We start from the raw sequence: 23,166 nt of genomic DNA on the forward strand, positions 1-23,166 counted from the left end.
AATTATATAAAATGACTGCCTAGCTATAAGCAGAACAGTGGCAATGGAAGCTTTTTACGAATAGGGGGGACGAAGCTTCCTCGGTGCTATTTTTAGTGTTCCCACCGAAACACAATTTGTGAGTTAATATTGGAAATAATTAAGGCCCTACAAAAATGCATCGAGATCTTTAAAAAAATGCAGCTCAATTGCTACCAAAGCATGAAAAATTGCAAAAATGTTGTTCTAGTGCTTTAATTATGAAGGTAATTAAAAAAGCCTTATTTCATAAAAAATACCGATCTGAAATACCATGAAACAACAAGCATTCGTTTTTAATGACAATTTTATATACATGTATAAGTAGAAATGTTTTACATTAAAGTCCTGTTGGGCTTACTATATTGTCGCTGACATTGACAGACAACATTCAGAGGGTGTGTACTACAATGGAGATGTTCTTTCATGAAGCAGAAAAGGGTCAAATACATAAACGAATACTGTATTTACATATTTTTCAGGTTGAAGGAAATCTCTGAACCATTTTTTAATATACAGATATACCTCTTACATACCATAAAGAGACTCAGATTTGGGGGGGGGGAACATATTCCCACCATGTTTTCAAACGCCCCCCTCCCCTCCGCCGACAGTGAAGCAAAATATATATAACAACCAAATTTGTGACATTAAACAGATTTTTTTTTTAAAGTAATTAACTAAGGGTTTGAAATAGGAGTGAATATTTATAGTGATGAGATTTCCAGGAATCAGGTTTATTTGCACACTTGTCCTAATTGTGGACAAATTAATTTATATGGTCCTCCTTACACCATTTTTTTTATACAACTACTGTCCAAATATAATAAAATTTTAGATGAAGTTTTTATCAATGTCTTCATGGCATTTCAAAGACAGGAAGAAATGTTCTCAAGAGGCTATTCTTGGGTTTTAAATTGTCACAGCCATCCCACTAAAGATTCCAGAATTACAGGAGCTGCTCAACGTAGTGCTTGACCTTTAGAGCACCTCCAGACCCTTCTTTAAGGATTCACAATCGTACTGTCATTTGTGGATTTTGATGGACTGGCTCATACTTCAGTGTTCTAATCATATCCTTCCTCCCTTTATTATAGTTTGGAAAGAATTCTGCTGAGACTTGGTGAAGAAAAATAACAGATTTATAACCTACCAAACAGATACAGATCATCATTTTGTGCCTTGGTGTCTCCCAATACCTGTTCTTCTTAGACCCATGTCATTAATAACTGAATCATTGAGCATATATGCCATTCAAGTAGATATTCAAGATTATGTGTTCAAGATTATAATTAAGTGCAAACATTTTCTATGATATTTCTGAAACTAATTTAAAAAAAATGTTTACCCTTTATTCCATTTTTTTCCATAGGTTAATTTGCATTCAAATTTAAATGTGCCCTTTACACATATTTACTTCATGAACTTTGTAGATTCAAGATTTTGTAATGTTGAGGGGTTTTGGATGTTTTGTAAACATCCTTGTCTAACATTCTGGATAACATAAAAGTTATATTAAAATAATATAATTAATCTAGTGTCACTGCCAAGTCTCCAACTGCATAACCAACAGAAAGATTAAGATCAGAGATCACTGCAAGGCATATTCATTTTTTGTCTGAGATGTGAATATAGTTCCTACATTTTTATAAATAGCACGCCATAGTGTTTCTAATGCTAGAATCCCATCACTAAAGAAACCTACTGTGAATGATGTATAATGGAGATCCTCTCATCCAATTAAATCGATACAAAAACCGAGAAGGTTATATGTAAACATTACTAGAGGAAATCCAGAATGACTGTTTATAATGACCTAAGAGGCCAGGCACACATGCAACAGTTTAGTTCAGCTGTAGTTTGGCTGGAAGCCTCTTAGAAGGGAAGTATGTAAAAAAATACTTCTCCATACAATACAATTCTGAAGTCATCTATGGCCTTTTAAGATCTTGAAAAACGTAATAAATAACTTATCGATTTTTTTTGCAATATACAATGGAGGTTGCAACCAACAAGGAGCTAAGGGTATAATTGGGCCTGCTAGCCACATTCGTCTTGATTACATTCAATTTGAACCCATAAGGACGAGGTAAGTAGAGTCCATTTATCAAAGTCACATTTGAGTGTTGGGGGTTGGATTGAACCGATCTCAATGGATCCAAACCAAAATTACTGTATACTCCTACTATTTGGGGCTATATTAAGGGTTGTGAGATTATTATGGCACTATCATGGTCTCTAAATTTCTCAAATTATTTTATGTATAGAGAAGGATGAATTGTCCACCTTTCTCTCATTGCAGATGGAAGTATTGCAGATATTGTTTTGGTTTTCCAGTTTTCATACCTTTAGTATTTGAGCATAACAGATCTGTGAGCAGTTCTAGGCCTCGATTTCTGAGATGATCAGGGACAGCCTTAGAGGTTTCTCATCTGAAGCAGCAATTAAAAAAAAATACAAAAATAAAAAGTAGCTAACAAAATAATTTCATACATTTGACTTGTTTTGCACTTTCATTAGCTATATACAGTCGCAAATGGGCAGTTTTGAAAGAAATATATATTATTGTTTCTTCTGGGCCGAATCATGTTACTATCTGAAATTATGTTAGTGTATAGGGGAGCAGCTGGTTGGTTAATGATAGCCATTGAAGGGGTGGAGTCCAATATCATTCTCCAGGTGAAATAACTAAACAAGTGCAACACCCACTGAAAGCTGACAATTGAATAAAACTGTAACAATATTATATAAGCATTAGCTGAAATCTGGGGTTACACCCAACCATGGCAATAGTAACCTACATTTGCATTGTGGACTTAGCATGGATATTTGTTGAAAGATCTTTATTACACCACATACAGTAAATTAACACCTGCAACAGGTTATTTTTTATTATTCGGAGGATATATGTAGGTTTAGTGATTCTTTTAAAACGTATATTTTTATTGTTAAAAAAATGCAGAGGATGCTTAGTACTTTCTAATTTGTATTATACCCTCGACTGCCTTTTCTAAATACAGTATGCTGACATGGAGGTAAACGAGTGGCAGTAGTGCAATATGGCAAACACATTTATAACAAACCTAATGAAAAAAATCAGAAGAAAAGTCGATGAAGTTCACTTTTATTCTCAGCACACAGTATAGCATATGAAGTTTCTGGGAAAATGTAACCCAATATCCACATACTTGTAATCTGCCAATATATTAAACTCACAGACCCTGTATGATTAAAATTATATAGATGAGGTAAATTGGCTCCCCAGAGAAGGGAGCCTTGGTTGTTTGCTTCAACAGATATATTCATTTGTATAGTCCATCCTTTCACATTGACCATGTACAAGCAAAACATATTAAAAGGGTATTTTTGAATAAAAGCCTTCATTTTTTAAGTTTTCTATGTCTTTGACGTTTTAGACATGCACATTCTTTTTTGTCTTGCATTAGTGATCAAGGCCCCAAAAAGACATGCTGTTACCATAGAAACAGTCGTTTTCCACATTCCTTGCAGAGCTGGCATAATCTTTAATGAATGTATTTGAAGCTGATTAAATTTTACACGTAACTTTCAACTGATAATAAAAGAGGATGATAAGGTCTATTTATAATAAGATGTATTTGATTATATTATTTAGGCAAGGTTCAAAGATGATTATCTATATACGTAATGTATAAATGGTACCTTATGCCCCTGTTTAAAAACTGTTCGAGATTACAGGCCTAATTCATTTAAATATATCTTGATATTGATTAAACTTTTCTTGACTGTGGTTGGTATACTTTTATTCTATTCATTTAAACAGATGAGTATGACATTTGTAAAAAAAAAAAAAAAAAAGGCCCTGTGTCTGATCTTGTCCCCCAACCTCACCAAAGTACATTAATGTAGTTTCCAACCTTGAAACTAACAAAAGGAAAAACAGCACTCTCTGTTGTTTCCCAGTGACTATTTCTTTTGGCATGACATAATCAGATGTGTCAGAAAGAGTAAAGATACAGCAACTTCTCAGCTCAAGAGCCATGGATTAATGAGTTGTAGTGCAGCACTGGCCCCAACTGCCTCTTGGAAACAAACAATCAAAAGCCAACAAAGAATGTAGGTACTATTTTTATGTTTTATATGAAGTAGGTTTTGCTGTGGTGTAACTGGTTATGGCTACTTTTTCAATCAAGTCTCAAATCAAGAGAACATTGCTTTGTCTTGTCTTTGTCTCAGTGTAGCATACTTAATGCAAACCCATTCTTGTTACATTATCTGTCTCCCAAGTCAGACTTAGCTGAGATCTAAGAAAAATGTAACTTTCCAATTCACAGCTTTCCAAAGATGAGGTTTAACACACTTACTCACCTTTGTATGAACCACTGAGTCTGCTATAAAAGACAGACTTTACACTTTAATAGAACTTTTTATACAAAATAATGCCCAAGTTTGTCCAAGCATTTGGCTGCACTAATGTATCCTGAGCATATACTGAACAATGGTTCAGCTTTAATGGCCCTGCACTATCCCCAGGTGACCTGTTCTCAAGATTATTAGTATTATTATTATTATTACAGCATTTTCCATTTCAGTTGTGAATAACCCTCCTTCTATTCTCTTCCAAATGTTGATTTAGCAGTTTACCTCACCATCTAATTTAGATCTTCTATTAATTTTGAATATGTCTATCTAATATGAATTATCATACATTTTGTGGCATTGATGAATATAAGGTGCTTCATTGAGCCATTTATCAAATTGAATATTTTGTTTGCCTTGTCAGGTGCAGTTACTGCCTTAAGATAGATCAGGTTTAAAAACGTGGACATTCTGTTGCTTGAACTGCATATATAAGACTGGCTATTGGAATATGAATATGAATTGGAACACCCAAAGAATAGGGTAAAGTGAAACTGAAACAGACTGTACATGCACTTTTAAATAGTTTAAATACAGTATACTACTCCCACTAGGAACATATCCCAGGAGGCTCTGGGGTTCTTTGTATCCAACAGAGAAATCACAGATCAGATGTGTCCTCAACAGCCATCATAAAGCATAGTGTGAGTGTGGGACCTAGGTGGAGACAAAGAGCCAGAAACTGTGGCTATGATAATCAAGTGTGAAAAAAAGGATTTTACTGTAAACAATGAGAGGGTCTTTGATACTGGTTACTAATTATCTTCATATGATGTTTGTAAGGCACTTAAAGCATGCAGTCCAGATGGTTTAATTGTTGGCAGATCAGTAATAATGACTTTGCACGGTCTTCTGAGTCGATGGTGAACAAATATTCCGCTTCAGACACGTGGCATCTGCTTAATCATTACACAGTGGTTTCTGCATTCATTTTACAGAAGGATGCTGGAATAAATCTGCAAATAGACATGTAAACAACGATTCTAAAAACAGCAGACACAGACAATACGGCCATTTATTGGAACAAAAATGCAGATATTTGATATCTGTGATCTTACTAGAGAAGAGATAGGGGGTTTCAATGTACTGGTCATAATAGGTATCACGGTCCTAGGCAATTTTCTGCCATTTGCTTCAACAGTTACAGTTGACTTACTGACAGACACTTTAGAAAAGTCTCTGGTCCCATGTTGATTCCTGTGTAGCAAATGCATTAAAAATAAACCAGCATAAACAAGGACAAATCTGAGTAAGAACATTTGACAACTGAAAGGTGTTCAGCTGCCAGGTAATGGCATCTAGGGAGAGCGACTGACATTATTTTGACATCTGGGAGGGGGATATCTGTTTAAAATTTTAGACCTGAGCAATGACTCTTTTGAGTTTTTAAACAGGTGTGCACCCTCAGGAGCACTGTGAAGTATCTTCAATGGACCTGAAGAGCATGACCCCGATAATGTATCTGATGTCGAGAGACTAATGCATGCCTTTGTTTCACCTAGAACTGATTATTGTAATGCACTTTTTTCTGGTGTCCCGAAACATGTGGTATCCCGCTTGCAGCTTGTTCAGAACACCACCACTAGAATTCTGACTAAAACCAGGAAAAGTGAACATATTACCCCTGTTTTGGCCTCTTTACACTGGCTCCCTGTGCAGTATAGAATTGATTTTGCCGTTAACTTACATGGCCCTGAACGGATTAGCACCTAGTTATTTGCAGGAGTTACCGACCCCGTATCTTCCAAACTGCATTCACAGATCACAGGATGCGGGGCTGCTGGTTATTCCTAGGGTCAACAAAAGCAAAACAGGAGGTAGGGCTTTTTCTTGTAGAGCTCCTAAATTATGGAATGCTCTGCCTTCGTTTGTCAGGAAAGCTGGGACTATTACATTTTTCAAGTCCAGACTAAAAACGCACTTTTATAAAATGGCTTTCTTATCTTAGTGGGTTTTAATGTAACTTTAAAATTGCTGCTTTTGTAATATTATGTGTCTATTGTTTAAATATGTTATTTAAATGATCTGATTATAACAGTTGTATGTGTAAAATGCTATACAAATATATTGTGGTTTGTTCTGTTTTTCTGCTATGTACTGTGCTTTGTGACACTTTTGTATAAAAAGCGCTATATAAATGCAATAAATAATAAATAAATATTCAAATAATTAAATTTTTATTTTTTTTCCGCACTTGGAGATGCAGACTGATGCTAAATATACAAATGAATTATCTGAGCCATTATTGGCATCGACATTCATTTTATTCTATAGTATAATATTAGCAGAAAACGTCATGGGAGGCATATTTTAGATCACTGCTGTAGGACTGCTGGAGAAATGGCAAGGTGAGCCTGTTGATCGTATCCTAATCCTCTCTCCACATGTTCTTATCCAGTCCAATGGAGATCCCCAACACAGGTTTCACCCAACCTTGACACATACTTCTCAATGCCTCCTCTGTTCAAGCAATACACTGCTGCAACATCCTTTCACATGCTAGGAGGGAACCATCTGCAACAAGGATTATCACAGCATTCACTAATAAGTTAGGCTTTGCCATCTTGGTAGCAAGCATCCGAATGTTGTTAACAATTCATACTACAGCAAAGATATACAGAATTGTGTGTATCTCTTATACTAGATATTATGATTCTGTAGTGTAATATTATTGATCCATTTGTAAGAGAGACTTCAAGTACGTACTGAGGTTTAACGCTAAAGGTCTCCAGCTCCCATGTAAGAGTCAGTAAACAATAATAGCTAAGCTTGAGGTTCTTCAGTTATTTTGTATTGAACATGCTGTAAAGTAGGGCAATTGAGACTTTTTCAAATGTATGTCTAACTTCCTAATCCCAGGATTTAAAGAACTGAATCTATCCATCCTACAACAAAGAAGAATTAGGGGGACATGATTGAAGTCTTTATAATCTTGAAAAAGGAGTTGACAATACAGTGTATTTAATCCTAATCAATACTTTGCAGTACAGAAACCAGGGCAGATGACACTAAGTGGAGTGGAGATAGACAGGATAGAGAGAAGAAGACACATCTTCACACAGTGCTGAGGGTATAGAATGGGTTACCTAATCACATTTTTATTTTAAAAGATCTAGTACGTTTTTGGTGGAAAAATCCAACACAACAGTGCCACCTTGTGATAAAAATAAACACCTTTCCATTCCATACATTATTTCTTATAGCACACACTTAATTTTCAATATTTTTTTTATTATAAATTAATGTGTCCTTTCTGTAAAGTTATACAATCAACCAATCATCTGAAGATAAGAATGCACACAATGTACAAATCCGATATGCTGTTGGTGGTAAACATTTATTTTTCTAATTTGTAAATTGTTGGATAGTAATGCAATTAAATTAATCTGAGACTATATGGCTGTCTGGTTGGCTAAGCTTTATTTCCATTTCTTGTAGTATTTATTTATTGCTGGTGGATGGCAATATTATTATTATTATTAGTTTATTTAGGAGACACCTTCATCCAAGTTGACTTACAGAGACTAGTGTGTGAACTATGCATCAGCTACAGAGTCACTTACAATTATGTCTCACCAAAAGACGGAGCACAAGGAGGTTAAGTGACTTGCTCAGGGTTGCACAATGAGTCAGTGGCTGAGGTGGGATTTGAACCAGGGATCTCCTGGTTACAAGCCCTTTTCTTTAACCACTGGACCACAAAGCCTCCCTTGTATTGCTATTGCTTGGTATTGCACATACAACAATGAGTAAATTGAGGTTTAGGTATCAGCATGTTTTGGATGACAATTTGAACGGTTAACTAACCACATGTTTACAGTTCAAATTGTGTTGACATTATTGATCCAACAAGTCTTTTGACATTGACTTCAGAGTATAACTGTGATTCATTGGCTTCTTCTAGGTGTGTCATCACGTAGCTGAACTAACTTGAGTCCACTCAAGAGATTAAGAAATGACCTGTGCGGTTGTTGTGCTTGTGTACAGATAATAATGAATATAATAATCTTCAGTACTAGTAAGTACAAGCAGTTACACTGTGGTTTCCATTCACTATGCACATAGCACCCAATCCTGTAATTTGTGAGGATGGCACATACATTAGCAGAATGTAGTATGTAATACAGTTATTTTCCTGAATATTTTCCTCAAAAATTGTAACTTTCTTTGTTCTTTAATCACTACTTAAATATGTGAACTACAATGGGAATCAATAATCTAAATCTGATTTACAGGGTGATTAGAAAGTAAGTTTACCACATCAATGTACTCAACCTGTACTCTAAGTACACTTCTTTCTTGAATACAATGTACTACTCTAATATATTTGTGTTCTGTGCATTCCATCAAACTCCCATACAAATTGAAATAACCCCTCCATTTAATAAACAGCAAAGAGAAAAACTATTAAATCATAGCAATGTCAAGCCAGGTCAAAACCTCTTTATTAAAACACATTTTATTCTGAAACATGATTGGCCTCCAAATTATTATTATTATTATTATTATTATTATTATTATTATTATTATTATTATTATTATTATTATTATTATTATTATTTATTTCTTAGCAGACGCCCTTATCCAGGGCGACTTACAATCGTAAGCAAATACATTTCAAGTGTTACAATACAAGTAATACAATAAGAGCAAGAAATACAATAACTTTTGTTCAAGCAAAGTACAAGTGTGACAAACCACAATTCAATAATACAGCAGATAATAGTGATAGTTACATCAGGATATGATTAAATAGTGATAGTTACATCAGGATGTGATTAAATACAAAGTACTACAGGTTAAACACTTGGCAGATTACAGTATTCTGAAGTACAGGATTAAATGCAGTAAAATAGGGGGCAGATAAGAGCAAAATAAAGCACATTTACATGAAGGGTGATAGTGTCCCAGGATACAAACAGAGGAGTTCTACAGGTGCTCTTTGAAGAGGTGAGTCTTGAGGAGGCGCCGGAATGTGGTCAGGGACTGGGCAGTCCTGAATTAAAGATATAGACTTTATCCTATTGCATCGAATGTGATAGGGGTTTTGGGGTTTTTTTTTTTTATTAACTGGGCTGCACATACACTTCTGAGATTAAGTGAAAGGGGAAGGCAATGGTATTTCAAACAAAGATAAATAAAACAAATAGTGGTTATTAAGATAGAAAGGTGCTGATGCTGGAGGGAGCTGTCTAATGATGTCAACATTTATTAAAATGTACTGACAACCCAAAGACAGACTTATAGAGGACCAGCCAAGTGTAAGAAATTATTATATATATATTTTTTTATTTCATTATTATTATTATTCAGTTAAAAAATGGTTAAAAGGGGGATTTTCACTGCAGAAGAAATATTAAGATAATCAATGGTATGGTGTTCATGCTTTTGCACTTGAGTATTTTGTTTTGTTATCCATTGGCATGGCAAGCTTTGATTTTGAAAGTATTTTGCAACATTCTAAGGACAAATAGTGCTGATAAGATAAACAATAAATTACTCAACTTCCTCCAACTGACCTTCTAACGCACATAGGGTCATACTATCAATTAGTAATTAAATGACAATCTTAGAAAAGTGGGCCAAAAAAAGGCCACTGGTAGACTAATCAAACAGAACCTAAACAGTCCACAATTAAATACAGTGGTTTCAACAGAACGTTTTATAAAATGAAATGAGATGGTAGTCATGGCGGCCTGTTTTTCTAGACCATGTTAAACTCATGGGATGCTTTTCTACCCCTATACATAACATTATATTTAACAAATCATTCCTTAACCCATTACTTAACACTCATTCAACATATGCTTAAAATGTGTTGTGCTCTGCAATCTACGATAAAGTCCTGATGAAACACAAGAGTGCTTCATGTTTCAACAAATAGTGTACAGTAGAGGTACAATCAGCAACCAATTTCCTAATCGAACAGCAGTAATAATCAATGCATTGAGAACACTTTGTTATTCAAAAGCCAAATAAATGTGTACTCTGTGTAGACAAAAGCCTGCAAATACAACTGAATACATGTACGTAGCATATATTGCATACACAGTTACTATTATACTATTATAACTAATCTATTTTTTTAAAAAGCAAGACTCTACATTTCTTTCTTTAGACACAAAACAAATGCAAATGGAAGAGCTTTAGTCTAGCAACGTGCAGTAAAGCATGTGTCATTTAGCAGACAGCTACTGTATGTGAGGCTCCAAATAGAGCATCTGGGCAATTCATCGATCAAAGAATGTTAATTAATACATGCAAAATAAAAGCCATGGCATTGAATAATCAAACAATTGTCGCATCTCTACTGTACAGTTATCTGTCCAAATTACATGCAAACTACAAAATGTTTACAAACGTAATAGCAATACTGTTTGTATACAGATAGTTTTAACTGATATATTTGGTATGACTTTGGAACACAATCATTTTTAGCAATCACTGCAACATGTTTTTGGCGTTCATGAAAGGGGCTGGATTGATGAGAAACAGAACTTCTCTATTATCTGCCCAAAACGTGATCTTGTTTTTCTGAACCATGGACACTCATAGATTGAATACATATTTGCTTTTCTTGCCTTTACTGATAACCTGCTTTTTGGGATTGAAGGTACAAGGATGTTCCCATCTGGTTAAAGAATACATCCTGCATTTTAGACAAATGGGTTTCATTATTTACACATCATGCCAGTTCAAAACTTTTTCTTATGGATCAGACACTGAGCACTTTCGTATTTTAGAAATGAAGACTTCATTTTGAGGACCACTTTTTTAGGATCACATTTTGAGCACAAGCCTGTCGTGGATTTTTTTTTGTTTGTTTCTGGAAACAAAGAAAAATCAAGGGTCATGTTCTCACAGCTTTATACTCCAAATTATTATCAGCATGTTTACTTTAGAGAAAAAAAAGACCAATTGCAATTCTACACAAATGAGAAAAGACTACCGTCAAGCCCCTAAATTAAATATTGGAGTTGTTTATCTCTGGTTTGGTTCATTTAGTGGGTGCTTCTTTTATTTCTGAAAAAGTCATGGAAGCATGTTTCCTTGTGTTTGCTGGACTTGAAGAATAAGGAAACCCAACATGTACTGTAGATGATTTCAATAAGAGGATAAGTGACAATGGAAGTGGAAATGGATTTAAAAGCCTAGTTAATAAGGCTGAGCCCGAATATGTATTTTTATTTGCATTGTTATTGAATATTACTTTATGCAAATGTGCATTCCATAAAAGAAAAGTGAGTGTTTAAATTAAAATGATTCTTCAACCCCCCCCCCCATGTACAGCATGATATAGCAAGGCCATTATGGAAGGCCATCTGGGTCAAAAACGTGTGCTGTTTAGTACGCGTTTCAAATAAATTACTACATGTAGTACTGCGACACACTACGCGTTCTATTTTGTTAACTTCACATACTGTTTTACTACACGTACAAATTTGGGCCAATCAGTTCTTTACAAATGAAATAAGAGCCAATTAATTTAAAGAAAATAGTATGTGCACTAAATCATCCAGTGAAAAGCAGCCTCACATTTTCCATGCTCTTCCAAAAGTGATCAGGGAATCTGAGCCTTTCAATATTTTTAAAAGCCATCTCAAAACATACTTTTTTAAACTTGCCTTTCCAATTTTTTAACTTCTGTTTGTACAATGTTTTTTTTTTCTATGCCTTTACTTTTCCTGTATTATGTTTTTTTTAAAAAAAAAAATTTATTTCTGTGACTGTAAAACTTCCAATGATCACCAGGTCTTTTTTAAATGTGCATTATACTGGATATGGTCTTTTTAGTGGATTTTATTTTCAATGCAGATTCGTTCTTATGCTTTTTCCTTTTCTAATGATTTGCATATCCTTGTTTATTTTCGCTTTATATTTTGGGGGTGTACAATTCATGGCATTTATTTATAAAATAAAACTGCTACTTAATACCCACTGACGCAACCTTTTCAAAAGAGGGTTCAGCATTTCAAAAGAGGGTTCAGCTGCATGTTACCTTCATACTAGATACTGTACAGTGAAAAGAACACAAACAAATTGAGTAATGCTGTTACACTTGTTATTTTATTGCATTATACAACGACTAGGAGTTCACATATTAAAATGTTATTTTTATGCAAGAACAGACTAGAATATCTATTTTGCCATTGCAAAAATAACTAAACATAAATTATCGTAATGCATACATGTGAATTTTAGGGATGTTTCACTGCTTTTTCACCTTTTAACAGTTCAGTAAGTGTAATACATGTACTTTTAAAGATAACGACTTTAAAATGTTTCCATTGTGTATTCGTTATAAAAGTGGCACTGCTAACACATATTTACTTTAGAGAAGGATTCATTATTTTCCCCATGAAGAGGATACTCTTGGTAGTTTTTTCGATGATCAACAAGATGAAGGGTCGGTTAAATTTCACAACTGGAGGTATTGACATTGGCATCACCTCAATGAAAGTGGCAGCTCCTGCTTCAGTTCCCTTCTCATCAACGTCTAGCACTGCTTTGTGGGCAGCCTGCAAACAACAAAAAAGACATTGTTCCATGTTCTCTTCAGTTTGGCCCTATTCCCAAACCTTTCCTTTTTAAGGGCTGTTTTTGTAACAATTAATACATTCTCATAGATTAACAGCACTTTGAAAAAAAAACAGAATACACTTTATTCCACTGTAAAACAATTTTTCATGAACTATAAACTTGTTTTAATTAAATATGCCCTTCATCTGTACATTTTATTATACAGATTGTCTAATCGTAGAAGACATAAGGCCACAGAGGCCATTTTACCTTAGACAATTTCAGTTTAATCTCTTCTGTAATTCTGGAAAAGTCTGCGTTATCACTAAACGCATTGATGATACCCATGGTTGCCAGTATTTCTTTGAGGGAATAGGATGCAGAAACTGAAAATTTGGGTAGGTACACATCCACAGAGCTGGAAAATTAAAAGAAAAACAAATTGCTGTTTGCTTCCTTCCAGTTCACTATCTCATACAATAAAGATGTAACTCATTTAACTGAATAATAATCTGAATCAAAGAGATGAAATGTATTAAATATTTGCGGAGTCTACAACTTTCATTATTTGGATTAAACCGGTAATGTTTAATGACCTAATTAAAAGGGATTTCTTCCGATGTCAGTTACGGAATTCATTACACCTAGTTTAAGCAAACACATATGCCTCCTCTTCTCACATTATTATTGATTTAGTATGGGTCATTGCAATATTATAAGATTAAGTAATTTGGCATCCCTTGAGAGATATATACAGTATATATATATATATATATATATACACATACATATATGATGTTATGGATTGTTATGTTATGTTATGGATTGTATATTTTTAATGTCCTCCAACTTACCTAAAGAAGAGTGAATCATGCCATCTTTTAATGCTGTCCTTACTCAACATCTCTTCCACTTCCTTAAGCTTTCCTTCATCAGGCAAGATAAGCATCAGTGATGCATCTCCTTTGTAGGGTAGCATCAGTATGGAAGTAGAGTTTTCTTCATCATAATAATAGTCAAATCTGCCACGTCGGATCATCATCTCAACTGGGACTGTTGTGTTCTCATTCACATGGAAGACATCTTCCTTTGTATATTTTGGATCAAAAGGCTTTACCCATTTCCCTGAGAATACAATTCAATACAGATTAAAGTCCTGAAATAAGTATGGTTTACTTCAAATGAAAATAGTGTATTTTTTAATTGTTGCCCTATCAAAAGTATTGTGTGTGTTTGCTGTAAATGTACTTATTTGGAACTATTTTCAGTTGTTGTAAGATTATTTGAATTAAAGAATACTTTGAAAAATGTTGATCATTATCATATTACTTTATGAAAAGCAATGGGTTGGTTATAAACAGCAGTAAAGGTTTCAGTTTTTTTTTCACTATGATGTATATTATACTTAACACACTTTGGAAATATTTTCATATATCTATATATTTACAGGAATGTAGTACATCATCTCTCCTATAGATGAGAAGATTCTGCTGGTTTCTGGTATTTCAAACACACTCTAATCGTGATCATTGTTAATTTACCTAATACTGAACTATTTAAACAAAGCATTGTGAAAAGGAACTGTTATTATAGAACATGACAGTACCATGGTATTAAAACTTACCTCTGAAGAACATGTAGTTCACAAGAACCATCACAGCTTTAGAATCTAGGTCTTTGATTAAGTCAACGATTTTGCCATGGGTCTTCATTGCTATATACTTATTTATCTCTTCTTTTGCAACATCAGGTTTCTGAAAGTTGACTGTGAAACCCTTTGTGTCGTAAAAGTGTTGGGCGTCTTTCAAAAATGTGGGATTTGGCTTGAACCCTTCCTGCAGGTAGACAACATTCCCAGCTTCCAACTGAAGCTCGTTATTTTTATGACTGAGCATGTGAAACAGGTGTTCAAAGGCATGATTAACTTCAGTTTCCTTGAGACCAGAAGGGCTGAATCCGAGGGTTTCAAAAAGTTGATCATGAGTGGTACCCTTTGCACCCAGTGCCATCACAGAAAGGGCAGTAGAAATGCTCAAAGGGGAATAGAAGATGTTTCTGGACTCCCCATCTGGCAGGGAGTTTAATTGTTTGTATAAACTGAATGCAAAGTCAGAGTTTGCAGGCATTAACTTGCGGCACTGCAGCTCACTCTCCTCATGCTGGTGATCCGTGTCATGAATGTGATGGTGGTGATCTTTAGAATGATCGTCACACTGGGCACCACAACAGAGCAGAATCCCTAATAACCACAGGCCAAGAATCTTCCCCATTTTTCTATAAATAAATAATAAATGGAATAGTTATTCTCGGATTAGTATATGATTTAGTAAAAGACACTGTGTTCAAAATCGAATAATGCTGTATTTTAGGTCTGAAATTTTACAAAGTAAATACTTCTCTATGAAACGCTCAATGGTAAAATGTATGTATTAATATTAAAAGAAATCTTTGTCAAAGTGATATCCGAAAGACAAAATGATAATGCTGTATTTTACATATCTATGACTAGGGTGACCAGACGTTTAGCCGGGACAGTCCCGGTTTTCCATCAAAGGTCCCAATGTGCCGGCATTTTTCTGAAAATCTTTAAAAAGTCCCGGTTTTCAGCCACTTCCTGTAGTGCGACACACTCTAAAAACGTAAACAACCGCTTCCTATATAACTTAGTTTATGGCACCTGCAGTGAAAACAAAATACAATTTAAAAAGGTACTAGGTAATCAAGAACATTATTTTTATAAAGTGATTAACACAGACAAACGTGCTTGTTCCTCAGTGCACCATGCGATTTTATTCAGTTTATTTTCAATATGAATTTGCAATTCTGTAATACGGTAATTTTGTAGCTGTTCAGTTCTGGCGGGATTTAGCCTAGACAGTAGTAGGCAGAGCAGCAAGAGATTGCAAGCAGCCAAATCTACCAGGTTAAACCACATCAATGTCAATAAATGCAGCCAACCTGACACAGTGAGTAAAAAAAAAAGAAAGAAAAATGCCTAAACGTAAATGCATTTTTAACGATAATCTACAGAATTCATTATTATTATTATTATTATTATTATTATTATTATTATTATTATTATTAATAATAATAATAATAATAATAATAATAATAATAATAATAATAATAATAATAATAATAAACTCAATTTTAAAAAGTAGCAATACGTATATAATGCAACATGGCAACTTAAACTAATTAGCCACAAATTATACACCCGGGAAAGTACTGAATGTGAATGCGCTTTGAAAATCTGGTCACCCTACCCATGACACAATTAACTACATATTTAACTACAACCGGAATTGATCAGTCACCAAAGGGACTGAGCATTATTGTCTGTGTAAGACTGCTGGGTGTCATCCAATTGAATTCCTAACAGAATTCCACTATATATGAACCGGTAAGTAGCTATTTGAGATCTAGAGGTGCTCCACTAGGAGATATAAGCAGGAGTTTGCAGTGTAAAAGATAGCATTAGCCACTTTCGAATCCTTATTGTATCCATTCAGTCAATCTGTTATGTAATGTAAAATCCACAAGTTCCCATGCAGAACAGTTAACAATACCTGTTTTGTATTCTGTTGAAAAGCTGAGTTTTGGCTCCCTGCACTATTTTGTTAATCAACAGCAGTTTAGTCAGAAGTTCGTAATAAAGATATAAAGATTAATCAAAATATCTTATATGTAACATATTCCTCAAAGGAGGCCTATATTTATAAATCTTGTGTTTTAATTTTAGAAGAGTGAGATATCACTTAGAAAATGTTGTTCTGGGACAATTCTAAATTTCATAAAACTGCATATCAGATGTCCTTATATTTATAGCTCTAGGTTTTGCTACAGAACTTTATCTGTCTCCCACTGTTAATTTAATTTCTTGACTTATGCCTATGATTTATACACCCTCACATTTCAGAGTGATGATGGTTATAAATATATCATTTATTTAAAACGTGTCTTTTCTCAAACTATACTATATATATATATATATATATATATATATATATATATATGTAGATTCCCTGGTGGTAAAAACTATAGATGAAAAATAACAGACATGCATTCATAAAACAAGAGAAAAATATGTACTTACCACTTTTATTTATCTCCTTGCCCAGACTATTCTTCTTGTTTTTTTTGTCAATTTATACGCCAACAAAGCAGAAGAGTCCTTCCTTAAACATTAACTAGCTGACAACCTCTGAACTTGTGTTCCAGAGTAAGGTTCTTCTTTTGTGTTTGCTTACCTGATCACCTGTGCTCTTGTGTGTGGCTTGGTTAATCAGTTATTTAGTTATATCACATTAAACATGAGTTTTACTTTTTGTCTATTTCCATTTTACCTCACAGCGCAGCTTTCTTTTTTCTTTTTTAGAGTGATGAAAAAAGTAGAGTGCTCAAAGAAAGAATTCGAGTGTCACCTGGCACGTCAGCAGTTAACCATGCTAACATGAGAGACTTCTGTGTTCCAGTGGTAATACAACCTGTTCCAAGGTTTAATCAATTTGAGTATTCACACTGTGGGATGTGAAATATCTTTTAAACTACTTATCTTCATACTAAAATGCCTTATTTGCCTGCTTGTTATGTAATAGTGTTTGGTCTATCCATTTACACATTCATTATAGGTTTTTTTTTTAATTTAGTTTTCGTTCAGTAAAAGCAATTTAACATATTGTTTATTTGGGGTAATTAGCTGAATACACAATGACACAGCTACAGTGTGAGTTTCGTTATTCTAAAGCTTAATGTACTGTAAAGGTTAACACTCTCCTTGGTTTCTAAGTTGATCATTTCCCCTCGGGTCAAAACAAGGACCTGTGGTTCATTCTTTGTTTATTCTGGGAAAATGATAAGGTGACAAACAAAAGCATGTATTCAAACCCTTGAGTTCATGTAGCAGTGGCTCCATTTTGTACAAACTAGATTTTTTTTTTTATCGTGTGGGGGTGGGGTGGGGCGGGGGACGTAACATTTTTGACAGTCCTCTTGATACTGCTGGTCCAGTCCTAGAGGCCTATTTCACTGCCAGTAACTGAAAGCTTTGTGAGGTAATTCTAGTTATATCCAAATCTCTTGTGCAGCGGTTGTTAACTAAACAGATGTCATTTCTAAAGGTGAATCACTTTTACAACAGCCTTTACAACAGAAGGATTAAGGTTTAAATATGTTCATTACTATACCTAGCATAACAGTTCCTCCGTTCAACTTGTGTAATTAATAGCCCTGTTGCATGATGGAAATGACTGAAGACCCATTTATTAGGGGCAGCAGTGTGGAATAGTGGTTAGGGCTCTGGACTCTGGACCGGAGGGTCGTGGGTTCAATCCCAGGTGGGGGACACTGCTGTTGTACCCCTGAGCAAGGTACTTTACCTACATTGCTCCAGTAAAAACCCAACTGTATTAATGGGTAATGGGTAATGTTTATTAATAGAGGATGTGTTTTTTATGAGCACCGCAGCTGGAGAACAATAAATTAATGTATCAGTATATTTATTTTGGGATGGCACACCACTTTGACCTAGAGTCTATATTCTTTGTAGACTATGCAGTAGATAATTCATTTAAAAAATCAGTAAAAACAGACACAGTTGGCATTTTATCCTGCCCTTAAACCTTTTTCTCACACAGTTACTTTACAATGATGACCAGCATACTGTTTGTAGTAATACTGCAATGAATCTGTGTGTTTCCACTGCTGCTTTCAGTATCCATTTGTATGATTACGTGGTTTGGATTACAGTTCTACCTGGGTTTGGATTAGCGAGTCAACAGCACATTCTTTGGAGACTATACCTGTGATTGGTTCTTAATGGATTAGGCCCTATTGCAGACCCCAGTGGGGCTCATTGTGCATTTCCAGACATCATTGTAATTAGAAAGGGAACATTAAACTAATGCTGCTGAGATATTAGAAAAACTGATTTTCAAATGAAAGTTAACAAACTAGTTCCTTCCTCATATTCAGGACTTCTTTCTCCATGACTGCGTTTGTAAGTTTTAAGATGCGTCAATCAACAATCCTATACAATGATAAAATATCATTTCTTCTTATCCCTACATACTTCTGTAAAGCGGTATTAGGTCATTAACACTAAATGGTGAAAACATATTAAGCTTTTAGTCTGCCAGTGAGTCTGAAAATAAACTGTAATTCTTTAAAGCATTTTATTAACAAACATCAAATAATAAGGTCTGCTTAGTCATAGAATTTAACTTTTTTTTTAATGAATTACTACCAGTTAATCACAGGCGGTTTTATGCCGAGGAAAGGTTTACATTCACTTATTCAAATTCTACTTGCTACCACTAAACTGATATATACCATGTTTATTTTCAGACATACTGTACGTTATTTTTTCGTGGGATCAACGACTCTTCCCATGAAAAGTACTTTTCCGGTGTGTTCTTCATAGATCATCAGTATGAAAGGTCTATTAAATATTATTTGAGCGGGCATGGAATAAAACACAACCTGTATGCCAGTGCCAGCAGCAGCCTCAGTCTTGGATTCCTCAACCTCGAGTACAGCTTTATGAACAACCTGTTATAAGAAAAGGCTCAAACAGTTACCAGTCCTGCATAGTTCCATAGTAAGTGGCTCTGCATAGTTTACCACATAGTCTGTAAGTCGCTTTGGATAAAAGTGTCTGCTAAATGACTAAATAATAATAATAATGGTTCAATGGTTAATGAGCTTTTACATATGGGTAGAGTGGTCATTTGTATAAAATGCTCTTACAATTCCTCTCTTTGCTAATATTATTATTATTTATTTCTTAGCAGACAAGACTTACAATTGTTACAAGATATCACATTATTTTTACATACAATTCCCTATTTATATAGTTGGGTTTTTACAGGAGCAATCTAGGTAAAGTACCTTGCTCAAGGGTACAGCAGCAGTGTCCCCCACCTGGGATTGAACCCACGACCCTCCGGTCAAGGGTCCACAGCCCTAACCACTACTCCACACTGCTGCCCCAATAGGCTTTTATTTTGATTTTTAATAATCCAAATAATTCTGAGCCTGTTGTAAATTAAATGTCAAGAGAATTTAAGAATTAATCATAAATCTTACGGAACAGATAATAAAGATGTTTTAGCGATTATTTTTTCTTGTTTTACACTATACTTTAGACATTTAGCAAAAATGCAAGCATTACCAGGCTATTCATTAAAGTGTCAACACTTGCTTTATAGTGTACGGCTCGTCAGCAGCAGAATTTGACTCTCACCTCCGATACTTTAAGATTTCCCTCATCACTAATACCAGAGAAATTAGCAGCATTTGTAAACAGAGATTTAATTCCCATTCTCCTTAAGATCCTTTTTACATCATACTTTTTTTCCATTGATAACTTTGGAAAATGAATCTCTGCAGATCTGTAAACAGAAGAAAAAATCTGTCTTGTTTAAATATTTCCAGAACCATAACATGATGTGGTTGGCCTGGAACTTTCTTAGTAACCTCATCATCACACTTCTAAAGGAAATATTGAAAAAAAAAAAAAAAAAAATCCTATCTATGTAAGACAGTATATGCAAGTTGAGAACAGGATTAAAAAAGCATGTCATATGAAGATAGACTGAAAGAGCTGAATCTATATAACCTAGAAAGAATGAGTCAGAGGAGACTTAATAGAGGTATTTAACATTCTCAAGGGTTTTAACAAAGTAACTGCTGAGAATTATTTTTCACAGGTCACAGAGAACAGAACCAGGGGAAAAGGAGGAACCATTGGAACAGGCTGCCAGACAGAGTTGTTGAAGCAGAGTATTGGATCCTTCAAGAAAAGATTAGATGCTGTCATGGCCAATATTGTATAACCCTCTCTGTGACCACAATAAGACCTTTAGCTAGCCGCCTGGAAGAAGGGCGGTCCCGTCTAGCCATGGATTTCATTTCCCCATCTAACCTGTTTTGAGTTTTTTGTTTTTTTTTTCCCCCTCCTGAGTACTAACTGACAACGCTGGCACCAAAGCAAGCGAGCATAGGTGGGCTGAATGGCTTTTCTTATGTTCTTCTTATGTTCTTATGTCACGTCTCAAGATTTGATAAGGAGAATTTGTGAAAAAGATATTTCAATAGCTACTGTATGTTTATAATGTCAGATTTGCACATACTGTATAACAAAATCCTTAACACATATATTACAAATACAACAGCACACACAATCATACCAAAACTATGTGTATAAAATGTATTTCTACTAATTTTTTACTTTAGATTGATAGAACAGGAATAACGCTACATAAATAACAAATAAATAAATACATAAATAAAAGATGCAAGTACCCCATTTTCAAGTTGTTGAGCCAGAATTTAAACTTTTTAGGGGAGAGACTTTTTTCAAGTTTCGCAAGTTCTCCCTTCTCTGGCAGAAGGAGCAGCATGGATGCCTTCCCGGTGTAAGGAAGTTGTAATACTGTGGTAGAGCATTTTGTATCATAGAGCATCTCAAAATCTTCAGTGTCATCTCTGAACATCATTGGAACGTCAACAGACTTTGTTTCATCCACATGAAATGTCCAGTCTCTCGTGTGTTTTGGGTCAAAGGCATACTTCCATTTACCTAAAATATAAAACTAAAAGATTAAGGCAGGTGACAAATGCCTTGACTTATTTGCTTTTTTTCAGATGTATGTTGTCTTTGTAATAGTACAATAAAAAAATGCAACAATAATTTGAGCAAAATGGCATTTAACAAGCACTGAAACAGTTGAGGATAGAACAGAACAATTATATAGTTTTATCAAATGTAGATATTGATATATATACATATATATATACTGTGCGTGTATATATATATATATATATATATATATATATATATATATATATATATATATATATATATATATATATATATTGTTGTTTTTTTTGTTTCAATAAATCTGTATTTTGATATGAACTGATGCACTACAGGCCTAAGAAGTGGAAAAACTTACCTTTAAAGTAAATGTAGTTGGTCAGTATTAATTTAGCTGAAGGATCAATCTCTTCAAAGAGTTCTTTGATTTTTCCTTTAGTTTCCTTTTCTATAATGCCATTTATTGTCTGCTTGGCTTGCTGGGGTTTAGAAAAATCCACAGGGAACACTTCAGCTTTGTAATAATGTGCAGTATCATTCACAAACTTCCGTGAAACCGCGAGAGACTTATCTATATGGAGTAAGTTTCCTGTTGATAACTGGAAATCACTGTTTTCTTTTGTTAGGATCTTCAGCAGGTCCCCAATATGAGCATGCATTTTGTTTACTTCGCTTTCGTTCCTATTAGCCAGACCAAATGCATCAATGAGCTCTTCTTGAGTTGCTGATCTTGCCCCTGAGGACAACAAAGCCAAGGCAGCGGTGATACTAAATGGAGAAAAGAAGATGTTATCTGTGGAACTCTGTAGAGCTATCTCATTGTACAGGCGAAAAGTGAAACGTGTAAATAACGAGGCGATTTCTTCAGTCAGACCTGCTTTTCTATTTTCTGGGTGTACTTCTGAGCCCATTTGAAACTTGCTTTCTACGTCCCTCTTTATGTTTTTTCTGATGCCTTCTGTTTGCTGAATAGCCATCGCACATATTAACACAGTTATGAGAAAAAGATTCATTATTCCCCTTTTGATTTCGGTCATTGTTCTACAAAGCATTTCTTGACAGTCTTTCAGTGTTGCCCTATTGCCAGTTTCTGTTGTTCAAATAACTTAGAGCCATTCCAAACAGAATTGTGCATGTGATCTCTCCTGATGTCATCATAAAAACTTTCTGTTTGATGTTTGGTAAGACCGGGTTTGTGTGTGTGTTGTACCAATCTAACTCTCAATCATGCTTCATTTAAATACCCTAGGATTCATTTTTTCTAATAATGGTGCTTCTATATACATATAGCAGCTTTTAAAAGTGTCACATAACAAAACAAATAACAACTTGTACTGAAAACTATCAGATAACTAAATCATTGAATAAAGTTAACTGCAAGCAGAAATGGTTTTCGGGCACACTGGCTTTCCTATGGATCCCAGGTTGCAATACCTCAGAATACACTGTCCTCATCATGCAATTTATATCACTTATATAACAGATTTCATTTTAGTATAAATTACCCTGGTTATGAAAACACTTTTCCTAATGCTTTCATAATTCCTAAAGAGCTAGATAATGTAATTCAAGCACTCTCGCACTAAAATAAAAGAGGCTGTCATGTTAAGCTGTCCGCACTTTGAGATTAG

General features: G+C 34.6%; 2 protein-coding genes across 2 annotated transcripts; both read right to left on the minus strand.

Moving 5' to 3' along the window:
* Window positions 1–12,464: 12,464 nt before the first annotated feature.
* Window positions 12,465–17,148, minus strand: LOC117422051 (alpha-1-antitrypsin homolog). The gene is made up of 5 exons (XM_058987825.1): window positions 17,033–17,148; window positions 14,561–15,210; window positions 13,791–14,061; window positions 13,207–13,354; window positions 12,465–12,935 (listed from the first exon to the last, which is right to left on the minus strand). The coding sequence occupies exons 2-5, from the start codon at window positions 15,204–15,206 to the stop codon at window positions 12,744–12,746; spliced, it is 1,257 nt and encodes a 418-aa protein (XP_058843808.1). The 5' UTR covers window positions 15,207–15,210; window positions 17,033–17,148; the 3' UTR covers window positions 12,465–12,743.
* A 1,947-nt stretch (window positions 17,149–19,095) lies between these two features.
* On the minus strand, window positions 19,096–22,653 carry LOC117422248 (alpha-1-antiproteinase-like). The gene is made up of 4 exons (XM_034037010.3): window positions 21,894–22,653; window positions 21,241–21,517; window positions 20,180–20,327; window positions 19,096–19,485 (listed from the first exon to the last, which is right to left on the minus strand). The coding sequence occupies exons 1-4, from the start codon at window positions 22,585–22,587 to the stop codon at window positions 19,294–19,296; spliced, it is 1,311 nt and encodes a 436-aa protein (XP_033892901.2). The 5' UTR covers window positions 22,588–22,653; the 3' UTR covers window positions 19,096–19,293.
* Window positions 22,654–23,166: the final 513 nt, after the last annotated feature.

The sequence above is a fragment of the Acipenser ruthenus genome, chromosome 15 (genome assembly GCF_902713425.1).
Source record: "Acipenser ruthenus chromosome 15, fAciRut3.2 maternal haplotype, whole genome shotgun sequence".
In the NCBI taxonomy this organism is placed as follows: Eukaryota; Metazoa; Chordata; class Actinopteri; order Acipenseriformes; family Acipenseridae; genus Acipenser; species Acipenser ruthenus.

Bases quoted from the DNA above. Each gene is read 5' to 3' on its own strand.
- LOC117422051 (XM_058987825.1), bottom strand. From the start codon at position 15,206: ATGGGGAAGATTCTTGGCCTGTGGTTATTAGGGATTCTGCTCTGTTGT. The intron at 13,355-13,790 runs GTAAGTTGGAGG...TTAATTTTCCAG, and splicing joins CATGATTCACTCTTCTTTAG to CTCTGTGGATGTGTACCTAC. The intron at 12,936-13,206 runs GTAAAATGGCCT...TGTTGTTTGCAG, and splicing joins TTAAACTGAAATTGTCTAAG to GCTGCCCACAAAGCAGTGCT.
- LOC117422248 (XM_034037010.3), bottom strand. From the start codon at position 22,587: ATGCTTTGTAGAACAATGACCGAAATCAAAAGGGGAATAATGAATCTT. The intron at 21,518-21,893 runs GTAAGTTTTTCC...TTTATATTTTAG, and splicing joins CAACTACATTTACTTTAAAG to GTAAATGGAAGTATGCCTTT. The intron at 19,486-20,179 runs GTGAGAGTCAAA...TTCTTATAACAG, and splicing joins GAAATCTTAAAGTATCGGAG to GTTGTTCATAAAGCTGTACT.